The following is a 19,643-nucleotide window of genomic DNA, read 5'->3' on the forward strand; positions in this document are numbered from 1 at the left end:
ATTCTCAGGAGTGGGATAGGCAGATCATACGGCAGTCTTTTCTTCCCACATCCACACCAACAGGTCTTGTTAGCAGAGTTTTCTGAGTGTAGGCCAACCTCACTGGAATTAAGTAGAATCTCAATGTGCTTTTCATTTGCATCTCCCTGACAGCCATGGAGCCTGAGCATTTTTTCATATGTTTATAAGCCATTTGATTTTGTTCTTTTTAACAAATTTTGTCAGCTATTTTCTCCTCCCAGGTTCTGACTGTTATGGCCTGTTATTAGAACGGTATTCTAGAGACCAGGACTGAGGTGCAGTAGGCTAAGCCTCTGCTTGCAGCCCCAGTATCATACGTGGTCACAAGTTCATGTCCTGGTGCTCCATTTCCGTCTCAGTTTCCTGTTTTTGGCATTGAGTAGGCTCAATTCTTTTGACCACTACAACCTTGTGAGAGATATGGAAGAAGCTCCTGGCTTTGTAACAGTTGAGCTCCAGCTGTTACAGTCATTTGGGGAATGAACCAGTGGATGGAAGATCTTTCTCTCTTTGGTCTCTCTGCTAAATTTGCATTTCAAATAAATAGGTAATCTTCAAAATGGATAAATAAATTTAAAAATGTTATTCTACTCAAAGTTTTCTAGTTCTTTTATAATGATGTATACTTCTTTTTTAAGTTTATTTTACTTTTATTAGAAAGTCAGATATGCAGAGAGGAGGAGAGACAGAGAGGAAGATCTTCTATCCACTGATTCAGTCCCCAAGTGGCCACAACGGCTGGAGCTACGCCAATCCGAAGCCAGAAGACCAGAGCTTCGGGTTTCCCATTCAGGTACAGTATCCCAAACCATTGGGCCATTCTCGATTGCTTTCCCAGGCCACAACCAGGGAGCTGGATGGGAAGTGGGGCTGCTGGGATTAGAACCGGTGCCCATACGGGATACTGGCATGTGCAAAGCGAGGGCTTTAGCCACTAGGCTACTGCTCAGGGCCCCATGATGCATACTTCTAACTCGGCAAGAACATTATGTCAATGTCCAAATTGGGTTATTTTCTACCAGGTTTAACTTCCAAGTTATCTGGATGAGCATACTATCAAGCAAAATACAGTAAAAGAGCTTTCTGTGATTTAATGAGGGAAACACATTTAAGCTTTTGCTAAGACAATCTCACGTAAACTGTACCATCTTTGTTGGGTTCTTAATGTTTGGAAAACCGAGTCTTACAAGCTTTAAATTTTCAGCATCTTTTAAAATTATATGTATTTTAGTGCTTTATATGTGCAATTAAATCTGGTTTTTGCTTGATTAAATCATATATTTGAGTGACTTCATAAAGACAAGGCATCCTATTTTGATAAAATGTTTTTACAAAACCTAGAATCACCGACAGATTTTTTTCTCACAAAGTTCTCTGCTGGAAACTCTCAAAGGATACAGACCCAATTTGTAGAGATTATGCCTAATCAGGATGACTTTGTATGGAAACTTTTGTTAAGCTGTAAGCATAAACTTTTAGTTCCATTTATATAAGTATGTTTTTGATGTAAATGTTCTAGAGATAATATAATATTAGCACAGGTCTGATGTTCCTCGTGGGATAAATCACAATTGTTAAAATGGGGGAAGGAGTTCTTTAAAATTGCTGCTGTGTTGTCAGCGACTGAGATTCTGTAATAGTTTGTAAAGCACTCATGTGCTTTCTGAAATGTTCTGCATTGTAGGCATAACTGTCTTCTTTTCTGTTGCTGAATTATTTTCCAAACCTGCACTGAGATGTTTTTAAGTCTTGTCATTTGCAGTTTTGGCTGCTCTGGGGAAGAATTTATAATCATGTCTGCAACAAACATTTGTGAAAACAGGCTTCTCATAAAGACCAATGAGATAACTACCCCTCCCCCAGTTTTATTCCAAAATCTTGAAAAAGAAAACTGACAGATTCAAGAGACTGCTAATAAAGATAAAACCTGACAAGAATTAATTATAGCAGATTTGACTGGTAAAATTTCTGAGTTTCAATGTCATTTGCTGTACAGCTGTTGGTTTTATTCTTTATGTTGAAGATTTATTTGTTTATAAGACCAGTTGCAGAAAGAGGGAGAGACAGATCTTTCATCTGCTCGTTTACTCTCCAACCAGCAACCATTACTGAGATTGCACCCAGCTGAAGTCGGTAGTTAGGAGCTTCCTCTGGGTCTTCCACTTGGGTGCGGGGGCTTAGGACTTGGCATCCTCTACTGTCTTCCTAGGTCATTACTATGATGCTTGACTGGAAGCAAAGCAGCTGGGACATGAACTGACACCACATGGCATGCCAGCATGGCAGGCTGCAGGTTTATCTGACGTGACGCAATGTTGACTCCCCTGGTTCTGGTCTTAAATATTTGTCTGCTAGGTTTACAGATATCCCTGAAACTCCCAGGTTTCTCAAACTTTAGTTAACTAATGTATTTGTAAGCAAACATGAAATGATTCACCTTAAGAAATATTTTTGTTTCTCTTGAAAATGTGATTGCTCACATGGGTTTAATCAGAATCTGCTGTCTTCATAATGGAACACAATTTTGAACGCTGGCATATCTAAAAATAGTGCTTCCTGATTTCAAGGGCTTCAAGCCTTTCTGTGAATAAGTTGTCATGTTAGTAGACTGAAACTTCAAAAGATCAGACACTATAGCTTAAAAACAAAATATACGTACATATATAGACATGCACACACATAAACATATATGTAGGTCTATAAATCTGCATTGGTTGGCGTTGTTGACTTGAGTTTTCCAAATCTTAGATTAGTATATGCTAAATTTACTTGCATTGGGGCAAATAATCAATTAACTATAAAATTTGCTATTATTAACTGTTTACCTTTAACGTGCAAATGCAATTTTCTTTTAAATGACTGTGTTTGTTTTTTCCTATATTTTTCTTTTTTCAACTTTGTGCTACTGGTTATCAAAATTCTATAGAAGTACAATTCCTAGTGAGGTAATGCTAGCCAGATTCTTTGAAATAATGGCTGTAAACTGCAGAAGTGAGCAAGTTATTTTTAATGATCGACTCCAGGTAAACATAGCCTGAGAATTCCTATTTTCTGTTGCTAAACTGTGGCTGAATGCATTTCTGAGCTGAGGTCCTAGTCCTCGATCTTTCCTTCACAACATCAGATCATACAGAACACTAACTCATGACCAACCACATCATGGCAACATGGAACAAATATGGCTTCACTACAGAATGACTCATCAATGGAGCTTTTAAGAAAAAATCAAAAGAGGGGAATATGGGAGCTAAGATGGGAGTTACAGCTCTCAACCCTGTACTAAAACATAAAGCTGAGAGGTTATGAAAAAAGGGTTCTTATTTATAATTATCTGATGGTAGTTAAAACAAATGTCTGCCAGATTTGCAGCCCCTGCAGAGGGCCTCCATTTCCAAGATATGCTAACTAGCTATGATGTCTGAAATGCTCACACTTAATGTGAGAATTTTTATTATTTATTTTTGAAATTTTATTTGTGACGGTGTTTACATAGTTGAGAAGGATGCATGGCCACGTGGGCCACTGTTTAGGGTAGGCAGGTTTGAGGAATAGGGGAAAGTGGACAAGACTACTGTTTCCAATGTTGGAAGCAGAAGGAAAGGAATTCTTGCATATCACCCACACTGGGGGTGTCAGGCCTGAGATCACTCCATGGCTTTTTACTAACCACAAGGCATAAATTAGGTCTAACAGTAACAACTCAAAATCTAGAACTTATGGAACTATACCATAAAACAAAATAAAAAAGGTTAAAAAGAAGGAAGGGTGTAGTTCTGCTACTGACTGGCAAGATCTTTTGAGGAGTTAGTGGGGAGAAAGTAAGCAAGACCTGAAAAAACAAGTCAAATCTTCAGCCAACACTCTGCCTGTTCATAGTGTGTCCTCCCTGGATGCAGGAGAATAAACACAGCAGTATTCTGATCTTTCAGTCAGTACAGCCACTCATAAGAAAGGGCCTTGCCAATGCTCTTTCAGTGTTATAGAGAGCCTAGTGCTATGCACTTTTGCAGAAGATAAAATTAGATGAAAGAGAATCTGGCAGAGGCTGACAGAACATACTTACTGAGTGTTAAATTAAGACATAAATTTAAGTGCATTACAAAGATTATAAAAGGAATTTACTTCCATTCTTTCCCCACTATCCACTACTTTTCAAACCATTCCCAACATGTCAATGACACTGCTAGTCAATTTTGTTTAGGATCTTCAAGGGCTAAATCTAATGGGTGTTTCTCTGATATTATCCTACTGAACTCTCATTAACATATGAACTCCCATTAACATATGAACTTCATTTAACATGTGAACCCAGAACTCCTTCCTCCCTGGAACCTTCTCTTCTTCAGGGTTTCACGCCACTGTACAACCATGCTGGCATCACTTTCCTAGTGTTCTCTGCCAGCTGCTCATTTCTTGCCTCAACTGAAACAATTCCTCAAGGATTACTTATACCAAGGATTATTAATACTCTCCATGGTATTAGCCTAACTCTGCAAGGACAAAAACTTTCAGATCACAAAAGGAACTCAACAAATGCTTGCTTAATAAAGAAATGATTGTTTCCCCACAGTACTTGGAATAAAATTCAAAGTCCTTATACCATTCTTTATACCTTGCACAAGCTGGCTTCTGTTTACCTCTCAGCTGAGCTGCTCCCCTCCTAGCTCAGCTCTCAGCTCATTTAACATACTGTGTCCTGTGAGTGAAATGCTGTCATTTCCTTTTATGTTAAAGAGTTTATGAATGGGATAGGGAAACCTTTCTATTTAAGCCAGTGTCTGATTATCACCCCCTCAAACAGCAGCCAGAGAAGCACAGCACTTTTAATGCTGTATGCCAGTGACAAAAATTCATACTCATATCTCATGTCTTAACTTGAAGTTTCAAAAACTTACTCAAAGTTCCAATATTTTATTCTGAGACTATCCTAGCTTGATTAGATTGATAGTTTAAAAAAATATATATCTTAAATATAGCCTCTCTCGATCCTCTTATGATTCATGCTAGTTTTTTTTTCCCTCCTGCTCCCAACCCACTCTATCACTAACAGTTAAGGTCACGCAACTGAAGAAGCATTTGGATGCTGCCTTATGACAAAGACACCTGTCCCACAGAAGCCACAGTGACAGTTGCTGTACTTCCTTAAAACATTTTGTTTGTTCACAAGTCAGTCGGTTACCTGTGTACTTTCAAAGAAAACACTGACCATGGCACAAGCATGGCAACAGAAATAGTCATGCAGTTTTCACCCCAGAATATTATGGAATGTAACCAATAAAAGACTAATGCAAACAATTCTTTAGGTTGATCGTTTAGAGGTTAAAAACGAAAACCCCGTTTTAGAGTAGATTTAGGTATATAATCATTCCTAACTGACAAAGTAATCAGTTGCAAATACCCTGAAATTTATTACTTTACAGGTGGTTGCTTTAGAAACTGTTGTAAAAATAATGCCTGGGTGGCTTTATTTGTGAGATGGGGCTAATGAAACAAAATGTTTGAAAATAACATAATTTCTGCCTCATTTTAGCAGCAAAATTAAATAAAAACAGAAGAAACCATGAAGTAAAATTCTCTATTTACTTGTACTGAGAAATTTCTTTACTGATTTAACACAAAACATATAATGTCTGAAATATCCCCAGTTCACTTTAGCATCACACATTAACATTTCTTCTAAAGTAGTCGAAGTACATCACAACTTGAAACAGCACATGAGGTTCACATTTGAAGCTAATGTGAGTCACACATGTGCTAAATGCACAGCGCTGGCATACTCTGAGCAATCACCCAAATGTGTTAGTAGGTATGTACTTTGTACCATAACTTCAAAGAAAAGTCCACATTTGGAATACTGTTAGGTATAAAATCTTACAGAGATAAAATTAAGCCTGTATATGTGCAGTGCATAAACCAAATCATCAATATTCCATACATGCATTTTTCAACATTTGCCTTTTAAATGCTGATATTTTAGGCACAACAAGGTAAATCATTCAGGCATATCTACTAAACAACAAAAGATTTTTTGCGTTTTTTGACATTATTTTGACCTTGAATTACTATCCTGAGCAAGTATTTGGTATTAAAGAACATTAAAGAAGTAATAATGAAATTTTCAAGAAAAAATGATAGCTTTTATCAATTTACTTTGGGAAATTGATACCCTGTAAATTAGTTTTGAGTTTTAGTTATCTGTGAAACTAAGCAAGAAGCTTAAACAGAAGTATTGGTTAAATATAACTTACTACAACAAACACACAGTACTACCAATCCTAAGTGAGTTCTATTAAATGGAAAGGTAGAAATGTGCCAACTGTCCAGGTTGGACACGGTGCCTTTGGAGCATTGCTTTCTCACCGCTGCTAAACAGCAGTCCCCTCCAGGCTGGTGAGTCATGGAAGAAGCCCAGAGCAGACATGACAAGGCAAAAGTTACTTTATTGATCCCATCACTGCTACATCTAGGAAAATATTATTAAAAACTGGGAAAACAAAAAAGGAAAACTGAAGACATACAAAAAATTAAAGTATTATTAAATCTATGGAGGCGCAAGAAGAAATATCTACATTTGGAAGTAGTAAGAAGAAACAAAAAAATTGGTATTAACAGACTCAATCATAAAGTAAAATCTTCTAGTTATAAAAATATATGATATAATCAAGCAATGAGCTAGCAAAATTACTATACCAGAAGGATGACGATTATGCATGTAAGGGCAAAAATGCACATGTAAAAAAAGTGGTATCACTTGTCTTTATACATGATTTTAGAAAAATGCTTTTAAACAAATGCTATACTAAATAGATTTTTAAAAAGGGGGGAAATTCCAAAACAACAAAGAATAAAAAAGACAATTAACACATAATCAAATATACAAAAGCAAGGCATGCACTAAAACAACAAGTTAACAGTTATATTACTAAAATACCGCAAATGAGTATGTAGAAAAGCTGTTACTTTCATATGCTGATAATGTGTACATTGTGAAAAACTACAACAATTAGTACAATGCTTTTAGAAAGAGGTTAGCACTGCGTATAAAAGCAGTAAAATGCTCACTTTTTGACTGATCCATTTAATTTCATTCTTAGAACTCTATGTTGAGGAAGTAATTGTGAATAAAGAGAAACCTATAATAATAACAATAAAGCTGTAATGATGTGAAAAACCTTTACAGAGTAGCTTCATTATGGGATGTAATTTACTTGCCAAAAATACAAAAAATTTCTAAAAATTGTATAAAGTCATTTACTTACCTGAGAGACAAAAATAAACAGAGTGGGAGAGCTCTCAATTGTTGTTTTACACCCCAAACACCCTCTACAGTTGGGACCTGGCTAGGCAGCTGCAGTAAACTGGGACCCCAAACCACGTTTCCCACATGGATGATGGAAACCAACCACTTGAGCTATCACTGTTACTTTCCAAGGCTGACAATCAGTAGCCAGCTAGAGTTAAGAACCAAGAATAATATTAAACGCAGGCACTTACTATTTAGAACTTTAATAGTAGCTCTTACCTCATAAAAGGAAAATAGTGGGCTTTTAAATTTTTATATACTGAATACTTTCTAAATAAAAAACATTGCTTCATTGTACAGCTTTTAAAAGATAATTTTGTAAAACTAACTTAAGTTGCATGAGAGCAGGGGAATACTCAACGACTATGGAAACTTAGTGTATTCTAAAATATATGTAAATAATGACATTGCAGGAAAACTCATGACCATATGCATATAAAATAAACACCTGGTGAAAAAACACTGGAAGAAAATATTCAGCTGTGTTAAAGTAGCAGTATATAACACATTTCTTCTTAATACTTTTTCTAAATTTGTATTATTTTACACCTTCACTACAAAATTAAACAAGTTAAATATTTTATTTCTATTACAACAGGATATAAATTGATCGAATGTGTCTAAAATAGAAGACAAAATGCATTCCTTACCTCTCTTTCATCCATATTCAACCACTGCTTTGGATCTTCTTCGGTAGCCAGAAAAGCTATTAATTCCAAGGCAGTAAGACGAGTCTGACGTCTTGATGAGACAAATATCAAAACAGGTTTGGCTGGAGAATGGCTTCGAATTGCTGTTGAAAAGTTATGAAAAATTAAATGTCTAGCCATGTAGCATTAGAATATGTTTCATTAGGAAACAAAAATATATAAATGAAAATGAAATGTTATAACTGATTCAGAAGAGTTTTTCATTTAGCCATGTAATGTAGAAGCATTCTAGATATATCATACATCTCACAATGAATTCAACAGATGACAGGAAAGGTGAGGCTGCTGGCTCTACTTCGGTTTTCCAAGAATATAGTAGATGTACTTGCTCTGGTTTCAAGTTCTTAGTTGAATTGCCAAGGAAGGGGGAAAAAAAGTCAAGATTCCATTAAGAATCATTCATGCACATCACACCTTAGGTTCAGTTTTCCATTACTAAATTACGTTTCCGACACAGAGAGAGCCAAATCCAATGGGGTAAAAAAACCCAAGAAAGGTCATTAAAAAAGTGAAAAAACAGGGCCTGAGGCGGTGGCGCAAGTGGTTAAAGGTCCTCACCTTGCACGCCCAGGATCCCATATGGGCACCGGTTCTAATCCCGGCAGCCCCGCTTCCCTTCCAGCTCCCTGCCTGTGGCCTGGGAAAGCAGTCAAGGACGGCCCAAAGCTTTGGGACCCTGCACCCACGTGGGAGACCCGGAAGAGGCTCCTGGCTTCAGACCGGCATAGTATTGGCCATTGAGCTCACTTGGGGAGTGAATCATCAGACAGAAGATCTTCCTCTCTGTCTCTCCTCTCTGTATATCCGCCTTCCCAATGAAAAAATAATAAAAATAAATCTTTAAAAAAAAGTGAAAAAACAATGGATTTCCTTTCTTTTGTCAGTAGATATAAAAATTAGGACAATCTGTCTCATAAGATGGGTAAAGGGATAAATTAGAATATCTTCCTTCTGTTTTTCTCAACCATATGTGTGAGGTCTCAAGTAGAAGATAAAAAAGAGGGCTGAAGAGAATACCAGAATACCATGCTCAGGTGTAGTTGAGAAAGAAGAGATGAGTAGTTCAAAACTTGGGTAAGAAGACTGAAGGAAGTTTTGTGGATGAAAGTTTTAAGCAGTACTTACTTAAAACACCAAATACGTCTCTTGACTTAACTTGAAATGACCCAACTAGAATTTGGCTCAGATAACTTAAAATAATTGATTTTTAAAAATCTGTATATAAAAAGTCCAACCACCAGATTTCTTGTTTGAATTGTGAGCTGCAGAACTTATTTTTATGGGTTGTGAAAAAAGAATAACAATAGAAAAATAGGCATGACCTTGACTATATTTATACCCTGGCATTGAAACATCAAGCTACCACAAAATCTATATTTCTAAGCCCAAAGAGAGATGGTTACCACTGTATACATAATGAACACTTTAAAGGATAGCTGCTACCATATCTAAAATGTATTTCAGTTATTTACACTGATTTACATAACATGAAATGCTTCATTGTCATCTATAGTATATAACCACTCAACAGAAAGGCAATTTCAAAAAATAGAATGTAAACTCTCATTTATTTCTTATTTTCATCATGCAGCAACACACACACACAACGTAAATGCAAAAGCTCTGATAAATCAGATTAGAGATCAAATGTGTAAAATATACATATTACTACAATATTGCTATCATTTGTACACCTAATCATGAATGGATATCTTTCTTTTTAAAGCTCCACATTTAATGGATTTTTGCTGCTGCAAGAACAGGTGTGGTTGAACAGCTCAGGACAGATTTATTGTTCATTAGTGATTTTGTACAATGCTTCTGTGGAGGTGTAAATAATCTGAACTGCCAAGATTGGTCTCTGGTTTACAATCAATACTTTGCTTCTGTCACACGGCTAATTACAACAGCTAAAAAGTCACCTCACAGCCGTCAACTCAAAATCAACAGCAGTTCACATTAGACGATTTATTTTGGAGATAATTTTTAATTGACACAATAAATATTCCTTATGTAGCCTAAGTTAAACATATTTTAATAAAATAGGAGTGCTATTCTCAAACCTTTCCTGTTTTCCTAATTTCCTAGAGAATGAAAACAAAACAATGCAGAAATACTGTATAATTCAATTGTTCACTGAATTTTAAGTTTTATGTTTTCTGCTAAAATTACAACTTGATTTTTTTAAAACTTGAAGAATCTATCAGCATTTGATCAAGCTCCTAACTAGTGTAAGAAATCACTTTTACAGATTAATAATGATTTTATTACTGGTTTTCCATTTATATAGTGTATCTCGTGAAAAATTTTTTACTCTAACATATTACTGTTTATTTCCAAGTCATAGTTAACTGAACTATTTGTGCTTTTTTTTTGTTTTTTAAATACAACACAATCTGAGATAATCCTAGATTCCCACACAGTTGGTAGAACACAGACCCTATGTGCCCTTTGCTCCATTTTCCCCCAACACTACCAGCTTGATCTACAAAATTGTTGTTGCTGATTGGAACCAGAACATCAGTTTTGATGAATTCAAGACACTTTCTGTAACATTCAACAGGCAATTTAATAAATTATTTGTGTTTCTTAACAGCTGGGATAATCACTTTACACACTTGTTAAATGGAGCAGGATCAATCTTTCAAAGAAAATTCAATCATTTATAATGCATTTGATATCTGCCTTAAAAATCTGACTACTATTTCGTTTCATGAACTGATGCTTACCCTGAAATGCAGGCTTGTTCATACTAGCCATACGAGGACAGTAATGCTGCCCTGGGAAACCCTGGATGTGGACTTCCAGTGGGACGGGGCGCACTGATGGTCGGAAGTTGAACAAACCCATCTAGATAAAGTACAAGAGAGAAAGCATTTTCAATTTCTATATTTAAGTTTAGAATTATATAATGCCTTATTAATGTGACTGCCTAAGCCACACTACAAGTTTCTAATTTATAAATAGTCTACATACTTGTTTGATATTTAGCCAGTCAGCAAGGTCTCTGGCATTAGCTAATGCAGTAGACAGTCCAACTATTCTAACAGGTTTTTCTGTGTGTGATGAGATGAAATTCGTTCGTGATACAATGACCTCAAGGACAGGACCTCTTTCCTCCCCTAGGAAACAGTAATAGTGAAAGTTAATTATTTAACAAATCCATAGTAGCCTTTGCAAACATTTAAGTCAAAGCCTGTAGGTTCTCTACACCTCCCCAACACACACACACACACCCCACTCTACTATAAGATCTAGCAATCCCACTTCTGGATGTATATCCAACGGAGTTTAAATCAACTGTGCTCATTATGGCATTACTTATAATGATCCAAATATTTATCTACCTAGGAATCTCCTACTACATGAATGGACAAAGACAGTGTATAGATACATAGAAATACAACGGAATAATATTCAGCCTCAATAAAGAAGGAAATTGTGTCATTTGTGTTATCAATCAACTTGGGGGACAGGCAAATACTACAAGAACTGACTGAAGCTTGGATTCAAGACAAAAACTCAAACTCATGGAATCAAAGAGTAGAATGATGGCTATCAGAGACTGAGGAGGTCTGAAGAAGTAATATGAATTTCTAATTAAAAGATAAAAAGTTTCAGCTAAATAAGTGAAATAAGTGTATAAGATCTATTGTATAGAAAGGTAATTATAGTTACTAGATTGCATATTAAGAGTTCATCTGTAATGTTTCAGCAAAAAAATTGTGAGGTAATGGACATGTTACTAAGCTTTATTTATGTATCCTATATTGTACACATTTATTAACATATTGTACCCCCATACATACATATAATTATCATGTCAGTTAAATTATTAGAGCCATTTTAACACTGAAAGTAGAAGTCTGTACACCAGCTTCAGTGTGGTACTCACCAAGCAAATGGATCTCATCTATGATGAGAATAGTGACTTGCTGAACATAATTCCTATTTTGCCAGCTTCTGCTGACTCCATCCCACTTCTCTGGTGTTGTGACAATAAGGTCAGCCTTGGCAATGGATTTCATATCAGGAGTTACATCTCCTGTTAGTTCAATAACACTGGAAGGACAATCAAAATGATTTTTTTAATCCCTCAGGTGACACATAAGCTTGAAAAGGCAAAAATATTTCTTTGAAAATTAGATTCTATAATGCTTAACACTATTTTATCTCCTGCTTAACTGAAAACAGAACTTTAAGATGATTTTTTGCCAAAACTGATAATTATATAAATCCAAATCATTGACATATTTAATTTCTGTACAGAAGTGCAAGCAAAGGTGTCAACTTCTGCTTTATGCTTACAGAACGTCTTCCCTATCTTGCAGAGGGAAAATAGGGAACAGAAACACTTTTGCAAACCCGGAAGACTCAGTATAATACATAGGAAAACATGGAGGGCAATTACATTTTAAATAGTTACTAAATATTTCTACATCGATGTTAGGATTTGTAAAGCAGAACAAAGCCTGGTTTTAGGATCTGTTGCTGTGGCGCAGTAAGCTTAACTGCTGTTTAAAATGCTGGGATCCCATTTTGGAGAGTTGGTTCCAGTCAGCTTCCTAATGGGACTGGGAAAGCAGTGGATAATGCTTCCATTCTGGGAGAACCAGATGGAGTTCTGGGATCCTTGTTTTGGTGTGGACAAGCCCTGTTTGCTGTGGCTATTTGGGGCAGGAGAAAGCAAAAGGAAGATCTAAGTGTGACTCTCCCCCGTCTATCACTCTGCCTTTCTTCTCCTTTTTAATTTTTTAAATAAAAAATAAAAAAAAAATGATGACATGGTTCTACAGGCACAGGGATTCCTCCTTCCATCCCTCCCTCCTTCCCCTCCATATGCCCCCATATTATTACAATAATATAGTCCTTCTGCAATAGTCACAAGTCCAACATTCTGCTGTTTAAGTATATCATGGCATTGTAGGTATAGACAATGGTAGAAAGCCTGGTATCCTATTGTCAAGATAAATAGCTTCATTAAGAATCCTCCTTTTATTAGTGAGTAGAGATGCATAAAAATATCATTTTTTAAAAGACTGGTTAAAGCATTTAGTTACTTTTATTCATTATAAAGATGTTTACATCTGTCCACATCTGTGGAATCAATCAACTATGAATTAAATATATTTCTTAAAAAATCATGTCTGCTCTGAATACACATAGAATTTTTCCATGTGATCATTTTTTAAACAATGCAGTATAAAAGTCATTAACAGGGGCCAATATTGTAGTGAGGCAGATTAACGAAGGCATCCCATATCAGAGTGTCAGCCAGAGTCTTTGGTGCCATATTTCAATACCATTCCCTATTGAAGGCACCTGGGAAGGAATGGATGATGGCTTAAATACTGCAGCCACTGCCAACCATGAGGGAAACTAGAATGTAGTTCCTCACTTCTGGCTTTGGGCTGCCTCAATCTTGGCTGTTGTGTGTATGCCTGGAATGAACCAACAGATGGAAGATTTCCCTATTTTTACTTTTCAAATAAAGAAATAATTATTAGCATGTTTTAGGTATTCTAGATCATCTAGTGAACAGGAGAATACATGTAAGTTACATAAAAATGCTATACCATACTATAAAATGAACTTGATAATCTTTAGATTTTGGTATATTTAGGGTACGGTGGAAATAATTCCCCACATACTGCAGTGGATGACCATATTAATATGGGTCAAGGAATATGGAGTTAACAGTCTATAGCATTCCTGCCCTACAGCCAGTTATTATTCTGAAGTTATCACATATTCACTTTCTTTTGTACAACCCAAAAGAGAATATTAGGTTTAAATGTTTTAAATATAATCTCTGGAAATCACTCCTTATGTTTAGATTGCTCCCATCCTTTCCCGTCCTTCTAGAGAGTAATATAATATAATAAATAACCTTTTCCTAGAATTAATGTTAACTAAAAGCTCATTAATTCTCTAAAGAACTTCCATACTTTTACACAAATTACGCCCTAAATGGTATCTGGAAGTTATTCTGAAAAAACACACTAGGAAAACAAAATATGAAAATACTCATAAGAAATAACTGAAGATATTTCAGTTTTCAATCAGAAAACAATGGAAATACTCATGTCATTTTAATAATTACATATCTTTAAATAAAAGAATGAAGAGAACCATTATAAATATACCCAATGGCTTTATGTGATCCTTTCATTTGTTAGTCTTTATCGATCACCTAAAGCATATTTTTTGAAAAGAAGTAAAAACTTACTTTTTTCCAAGTTTTTCTTCTATTCTAACTTTCCAATCATCCATTCTTTCACGTACTAGAGCTTTTAGGGGTGCAATATATACTGCCTAAAAGAGGGATAACAGGAAAAAGAGTTTTATGAAAACAGTGACAATATTTTTAGTTAAAGTGAACTTAAGAAAATCTGTCAAAATATGACAGTGTGATTTTAAAGCATATCTTTTAAGTCTGAGCACTAAATTTTTATATTAACAAGAAAACGTTATTAACTTAAAGCACTACTAGGCAAACCAGCCTGAATTTACTTATTTAACAATTTATAACAAAACAGCATATTGTATACCCTAAGGATAATGAAATATATGTAACATATAACATAATGTTAAATGTAATATAATATAGAAATATATATTTAAAATAATACGGGGAGACACATAAACAAAAATATCGTGTTTTAAGTAAGCTTCAAGTCAATATTTACTTGACTTGCAATGTTTTTAAATTTTTTAATAAAAATTTTATTTATTGGAAAGGCAGATTTACAGAGAGAATGAGAGACAGAGAGAAAGATCTTCCATCCACTCTTTCACATCCCAAGTGGCTGCAATGGCTGGAGCTGAGCCAAACCGAAGCCAGGAGTTTCTTCTGGGTCTCCCATGTGGGTGTAGGGTCCCAAGGTTTTGGGTTATTATCTACTGCTTTCCCAGGACACAAGCAGGGATTTGGGAGGAAAGTGGAGCAGTTGGGATATGAATCGGTGCTCATATGGGATTGTGATACATGTAAGATGAGGACTTTAGCTACTAGACTATCATGCCTGGCCTTCCTATCATACGAATTTGACTATAGCTATTATAAATAAATATTGCTAGGAATTATTTGTTATACAACACTTTTTCTGAGTTATAGTTATTATATATTGAAATTATGTGTGGGTGCCACTATGCACATTAAAAATTCAACTCACTATACATATTTTGTAATGAATCATGTTTAAAATTTTAAAAATTCAACCAGAGAACTACACAGTTTAAGATGAAATTTCTTACATTAAATTATTTCAACACTAAAGTGACAAATGTACTCATTGTACTTCCAGCATATATAGAACTGACTAGTTTAGAATTTATGAACTTACTTTAATGATTAAATGAAAGCATACAATTTTTTTCAACAACAAACCTTTGAGGTAGGGTACTTGTTGAAGACTCTGAAAATGGCTAATTCAGCAGCAACAGTCTTCCCTGATCCAGTGGGTGCTCCAAGTAGCACATTACAGTCCGTGTGATATAGTGTGTGAAATATTTGTGTCTGTACAGGGTTGAAGTGGGTAAAATTGTATAAGGCTTCATAGGCTTTACAACCCAAGGCTGTAATTGGTAGAGGTTGAAGATCTAGTAATTCTGAAAAGATCAAACAAGTATCACTATATAAAAATTGAAAAACATGAACGCTATTAATACTGTATTTTACATGTTTACAACAGTTCTTAGTTCTTCAGAGATGAAATAAAAGCTTAACATAAAACTTGTATGCCAATGGTAGATTTTTTTCCCCATCTCCATATGTATCATAATGACATTCTCTAACTTTTTGGGCATTTCCTCTGAATCAACCACAATACCCTTTATCTCTCTTCTAATCAGAAAAGTAACTTAAATATCTAGCTCCATTTGTAAATAAATAAAAACCATTTGCAAACTTCTCTAACAGAACAGTTACTAACCACAAAATGCTTGGATTCAGTTGGACAGTGACCTAACCAGAGTAGTTGAGGAAGCCAGTGTTATAACCAAAGGAAGTTGAAAGCAATTTAGGATAATTGCAGGATATAAATTTGGGTGGGGGAGTTCTAGGGCAGAGCATGACTGAGTAAAAACTGGGGCTGCGGTATGGTGGGTAAAATCGCAGTCTTCAATATTGTAGCGCCCAGTTTGAGTTTTGACTGCTCTACTTTCAATCAAGCTTCCTGTTAAGAGCCTGGGAAAACAGTGGAAGATGGTTCACATGCTTGGGTTCTACCACCCCTGGGGAGACCTGGAAGTTAACTAATTTAGCATATAGTTGAGTGTCCCTACTCCAAAAAATCTAAAATTAGAAATGCTCCAAGATGTGCAACTTTTTGAGGGCTGACACATGTTGAAATATGGGCAGAAAGTTTCACACTTTATTTCAATATGATATGAGTAACACTGAAAAACATACACTAAAAATACTGTATAACATACATAATTAAAATTCAAGCTATGTTTGTAAAGTGTGTATGCAGCATATATGGATTTTAGCTTTAGACTTGGGTTCTTAATTTGAAAAAACTGGAAACCTTCCAGTTCCCATCCTTTTGGATAACGGACATGCAACTAGAAAAAATTGTAAGTAAATTTGAGTAAGTCCAAGCAAAAGAAGATATCTAGAGATTTTCAGAGGGTATACATTCAGTCATAAACATTTGGAATGAAAAAGCAGATAAGCAGAAATTATAGTGATAACACATAAAAACAGACATGACAGCACAGTAACACAAATATAGTTTTAGGCTTGGTAGAAATTTAGGATTGGACCAAACTCAGTTTAATGCTTAAGCAAATCAAACAAAATAAGCTCCATCAATAAAATTTACACAAAATACAGACATATACAGACTTAATTTTGAAAAGTCTCATTTCAAACTATGATAACCAGTTAGATTTTGGTTGAAACTGAAAATTTTTAAAAGCACATTTTTCATCATGAATTAAAACAACAGTTAACAGGCAACATGTTACCTGTATGAGGAGGATGTCTCTCTGGGAGAATCAGATGTTGGAAGTTGATAATACAGACAGCCTCAGCACCTAACCATCTGTCAGACACTGCTCGGATATAGTATTGGGAAGGCAAAGGTTCGAAAATAGGTATTGTGAATACCAGTAGTTGAGCTTCTTTAGTAATGACCTAATGTGAAACAAAATCTAAAATAAGCATGCATACTCGAGTGTTATAAACATCCACAGTTGAAATACTCAAGATGTATTAAAAATAAAGAATTTATCTAGGATACACAAATAGCTGATATATCTAGGTAGTTTAGAAATTTGTAGATGGTTCCCTTTTTGGGACACCTGATAGAAGGCACAATTTAAACTTAATTTATATTATGTCAATATGCATATTATCATCTGTTAACAGATTAACAGTATGACTCAAACATCACACAACCAGTTATTTAACTTTGTATTCTTTGCCATATCCAACAGCCATATTATTTTCATAACTGTAAAAATTTTGATCAGTATTTTAAGTGGAATAACAAAAGTTTTACAATAAATAAAAGGTAACAGTAAAGAAAGACTCATAAAATAAAATAGCTATGAGTTTCTACAGCTGTATACTCTAAATTCTCAGCTCAAAGTTTGCTTTCTCTTTGATAAAAATAAACCAGTTAAATTTTCATTTACATAGCAATAAACTGAGTCTATCTTTAGTGACTTAGAATTTGAATACTCTTTTCAATATATGATTCAGTATCTTTTCACACTGTGTATGTAACACTAAAACTTACTATTTAGCAACCTATTTTATATACTACGCACCTGAGGAAAATGTTCCAAGATAAGGCAAATGTTGTAATTCAGTGTTTCAACAATGACCATATTTAATAGATTAATACTGTAACATTTAATTACTATCTTCTTGAGCTAAACAGAAATATAAACAATATATATAGCTTTCATGGTACTATTTGAAATCATAAGTACACCAGGTAAAACGAGAAATATTTGATTTGTAATTTTGTTTTATAACAGCAAAATAATGGTATCGCCACATATATATATATTTACCTGCTTTTTTAAAGTGAGAAAATATTCTGAATGATAAATATGATCATTTGTAGGATCTTCTACCCAAATCCACCAGGGTTCTCCAACAGTTCCATGGACCTAGAAGAGAAACAGTATCATTGTACCATGTAAATTGTAACTTTCCCAAGGGATAATGCTATCCACATACTCAGCAACTATTTCTCCCTGTCTCTCACAAACACCTTTGCTGATACACAAATTATGTGAACTTCAATGGCTTTAATATATTTACAATGCTGTGCTGCTGTAAATATTTTAGAATGTTTTCCTTCCCTCCATAAGAAACCTTTTACCAATTAACAATCAGCACATAATCTCTACAGATTTCTCTAATCTGTACATTTCACGAATATAAATGAAATCATACAATAAATGGTCTTTTGTAACTGACATTTTTCACTTACCATTACGGTTTCACATTCACCTATATTTAAGTCAGCAATAACACTTCTTCTCTTTGACAAATAGCATTCTACTGGATAGATATCACATTTTATTTATCTATTTTAATCCCTCACTTTCCAAATTCCTTCTCTTCTTTACAAAGCTCAACCTTCTTGTGATTCAAGAGAAAGGGAACACATCCCTCAGTATAATTTTCATTTGCATAAGTCAATCAGTTCACAGACTCCCCTGGTAACAGCCCATGGTAAGGGACATGACAAATTTCAGCTCAATTACACTGTAAGACTGAAAAGAAAAAAAAAAAGCCTTAGGATCTGTGTCATAGGATGTAGAATAAAGGAGAAAGCATAAGAAAGTATTTCTGAAGGATATAGAACAGTCAGCAGAGCAAAGAAATGAAAGATCCCAGCCCTGAATAACATCATCATGAAACAGAAGATTCCATGTGCAGGGTCTATTTTACTGATGAATCTTTTTATTGTACAAGATAAAAACATTCCTGCTTCACTCAATTTGAGGAAAGTTACGTTTTCCATTCTTGATGCATTCTGCCTTACAAAGTTAGCTATAAGGCAATTAAGACCTTCTGTCTTACTAATAAATTAAACCAAACTGTGAGTGATTTATCATGGATATTACAAGAAAACACGGTGGAAAAAATGGATTATCTTACTCATTTCAAGAACATGTCATTAAATATAAACACCTTGATATGGATTTGTAAGAACTATAATTTTTTTTATTTTAGGGAATTTTTCACATTTATAAACTATACTTATCCGATTTTGAGAAAATTTCTGTAGGGAACATAATTATTGACAGATTTTTGTTCACAGAAGAGGAAGCTGGAGGAATTAAAGGTCTGACACTGAATGATTAATATGGAACTTGGCTAGGATCATGTTTCGATAATTTAAGAACACAAGCATGAGCAAGATCCATTCACATCACATACGTACTAATATCAAGTAACATATCTAACTAGAACCTTCAATAATATGCAATTGGTATTATTCTTCAGTTGCTAATTGACTTGTCTTTATCCATTACTTTCGGAAATCACAGAGTGAGGCTTACTTGCCCTTGGACCTGCAATCTTTAACTCAGCAAATCAAGTAAAGACAGATTTTAAAAAAATGTTGACTGATGGGTAG

The 19,643-nt window shown here is 34.8% G+C and overlaps 1 protein-coding gene across 1 annotated transcript in view; it reads right to left on the bottom strand.

Annotated features, from left to right (window-relative positions):
• ASCC3 (activating signal cointegrator 1 complex subunit 3) overlaps positions 1-19,643 on the bottom strand; it is a 294,902-nt gene that overhangs the window by 93,882 nt on the left and 181,377 nt on the right. The window contains exons 23-30 of the mRNA XM_040983825.1: positions 18,064-18,162; positions 17,008-17,176; positions 15,425-15,645; positions 14,264-14,349; positions 11,930-12,096; positions 11,011-11,156; positions 10,764-10,884; positions 7,975-8,117 (exon numbers count right to left, since the gene is read on the bottom strand). Of these exons, the coding sequence (XP_040839759.1) occupies positions 7,975-8,117; positions 10,764-10,884; positions 11,011-11,156; positions 11,930-12,096; positions 14,264-14,349; positions 15,425-15,645; positions 17,008-17,176; positions 18,064-18,162 (1,152 nt within the window). The remainder of the gene's footprint in view (positions 1-7,974; positions 8,118-10,763; positions 10,885-11,010; positions 11,157-11,929; positions 12,097-14,263; positions 14,350-15,424; positions 15,646-17,007; positions 17,177-18,063; positions 18,163-19,643) is intronic.

This window comes from Ochotona curzoniae, unplaced genomic scaffold, assembly GCF_017591425.1.
Source record: "Ochotona curzoniae isolate NIBS_2020 unplaced genomic scaffold, NIBS_Ocur_1.0 contig_3819, whole genome shotgun sequence".
In the NCBI taxonomy this organism is placed as follows: domain Eukaryota; kingdom Metazoa; phylum Chordata; class Mammalia; order Lagomorpha; family Ochotonidae; genus Ochotona; species Ochotona curzoniae.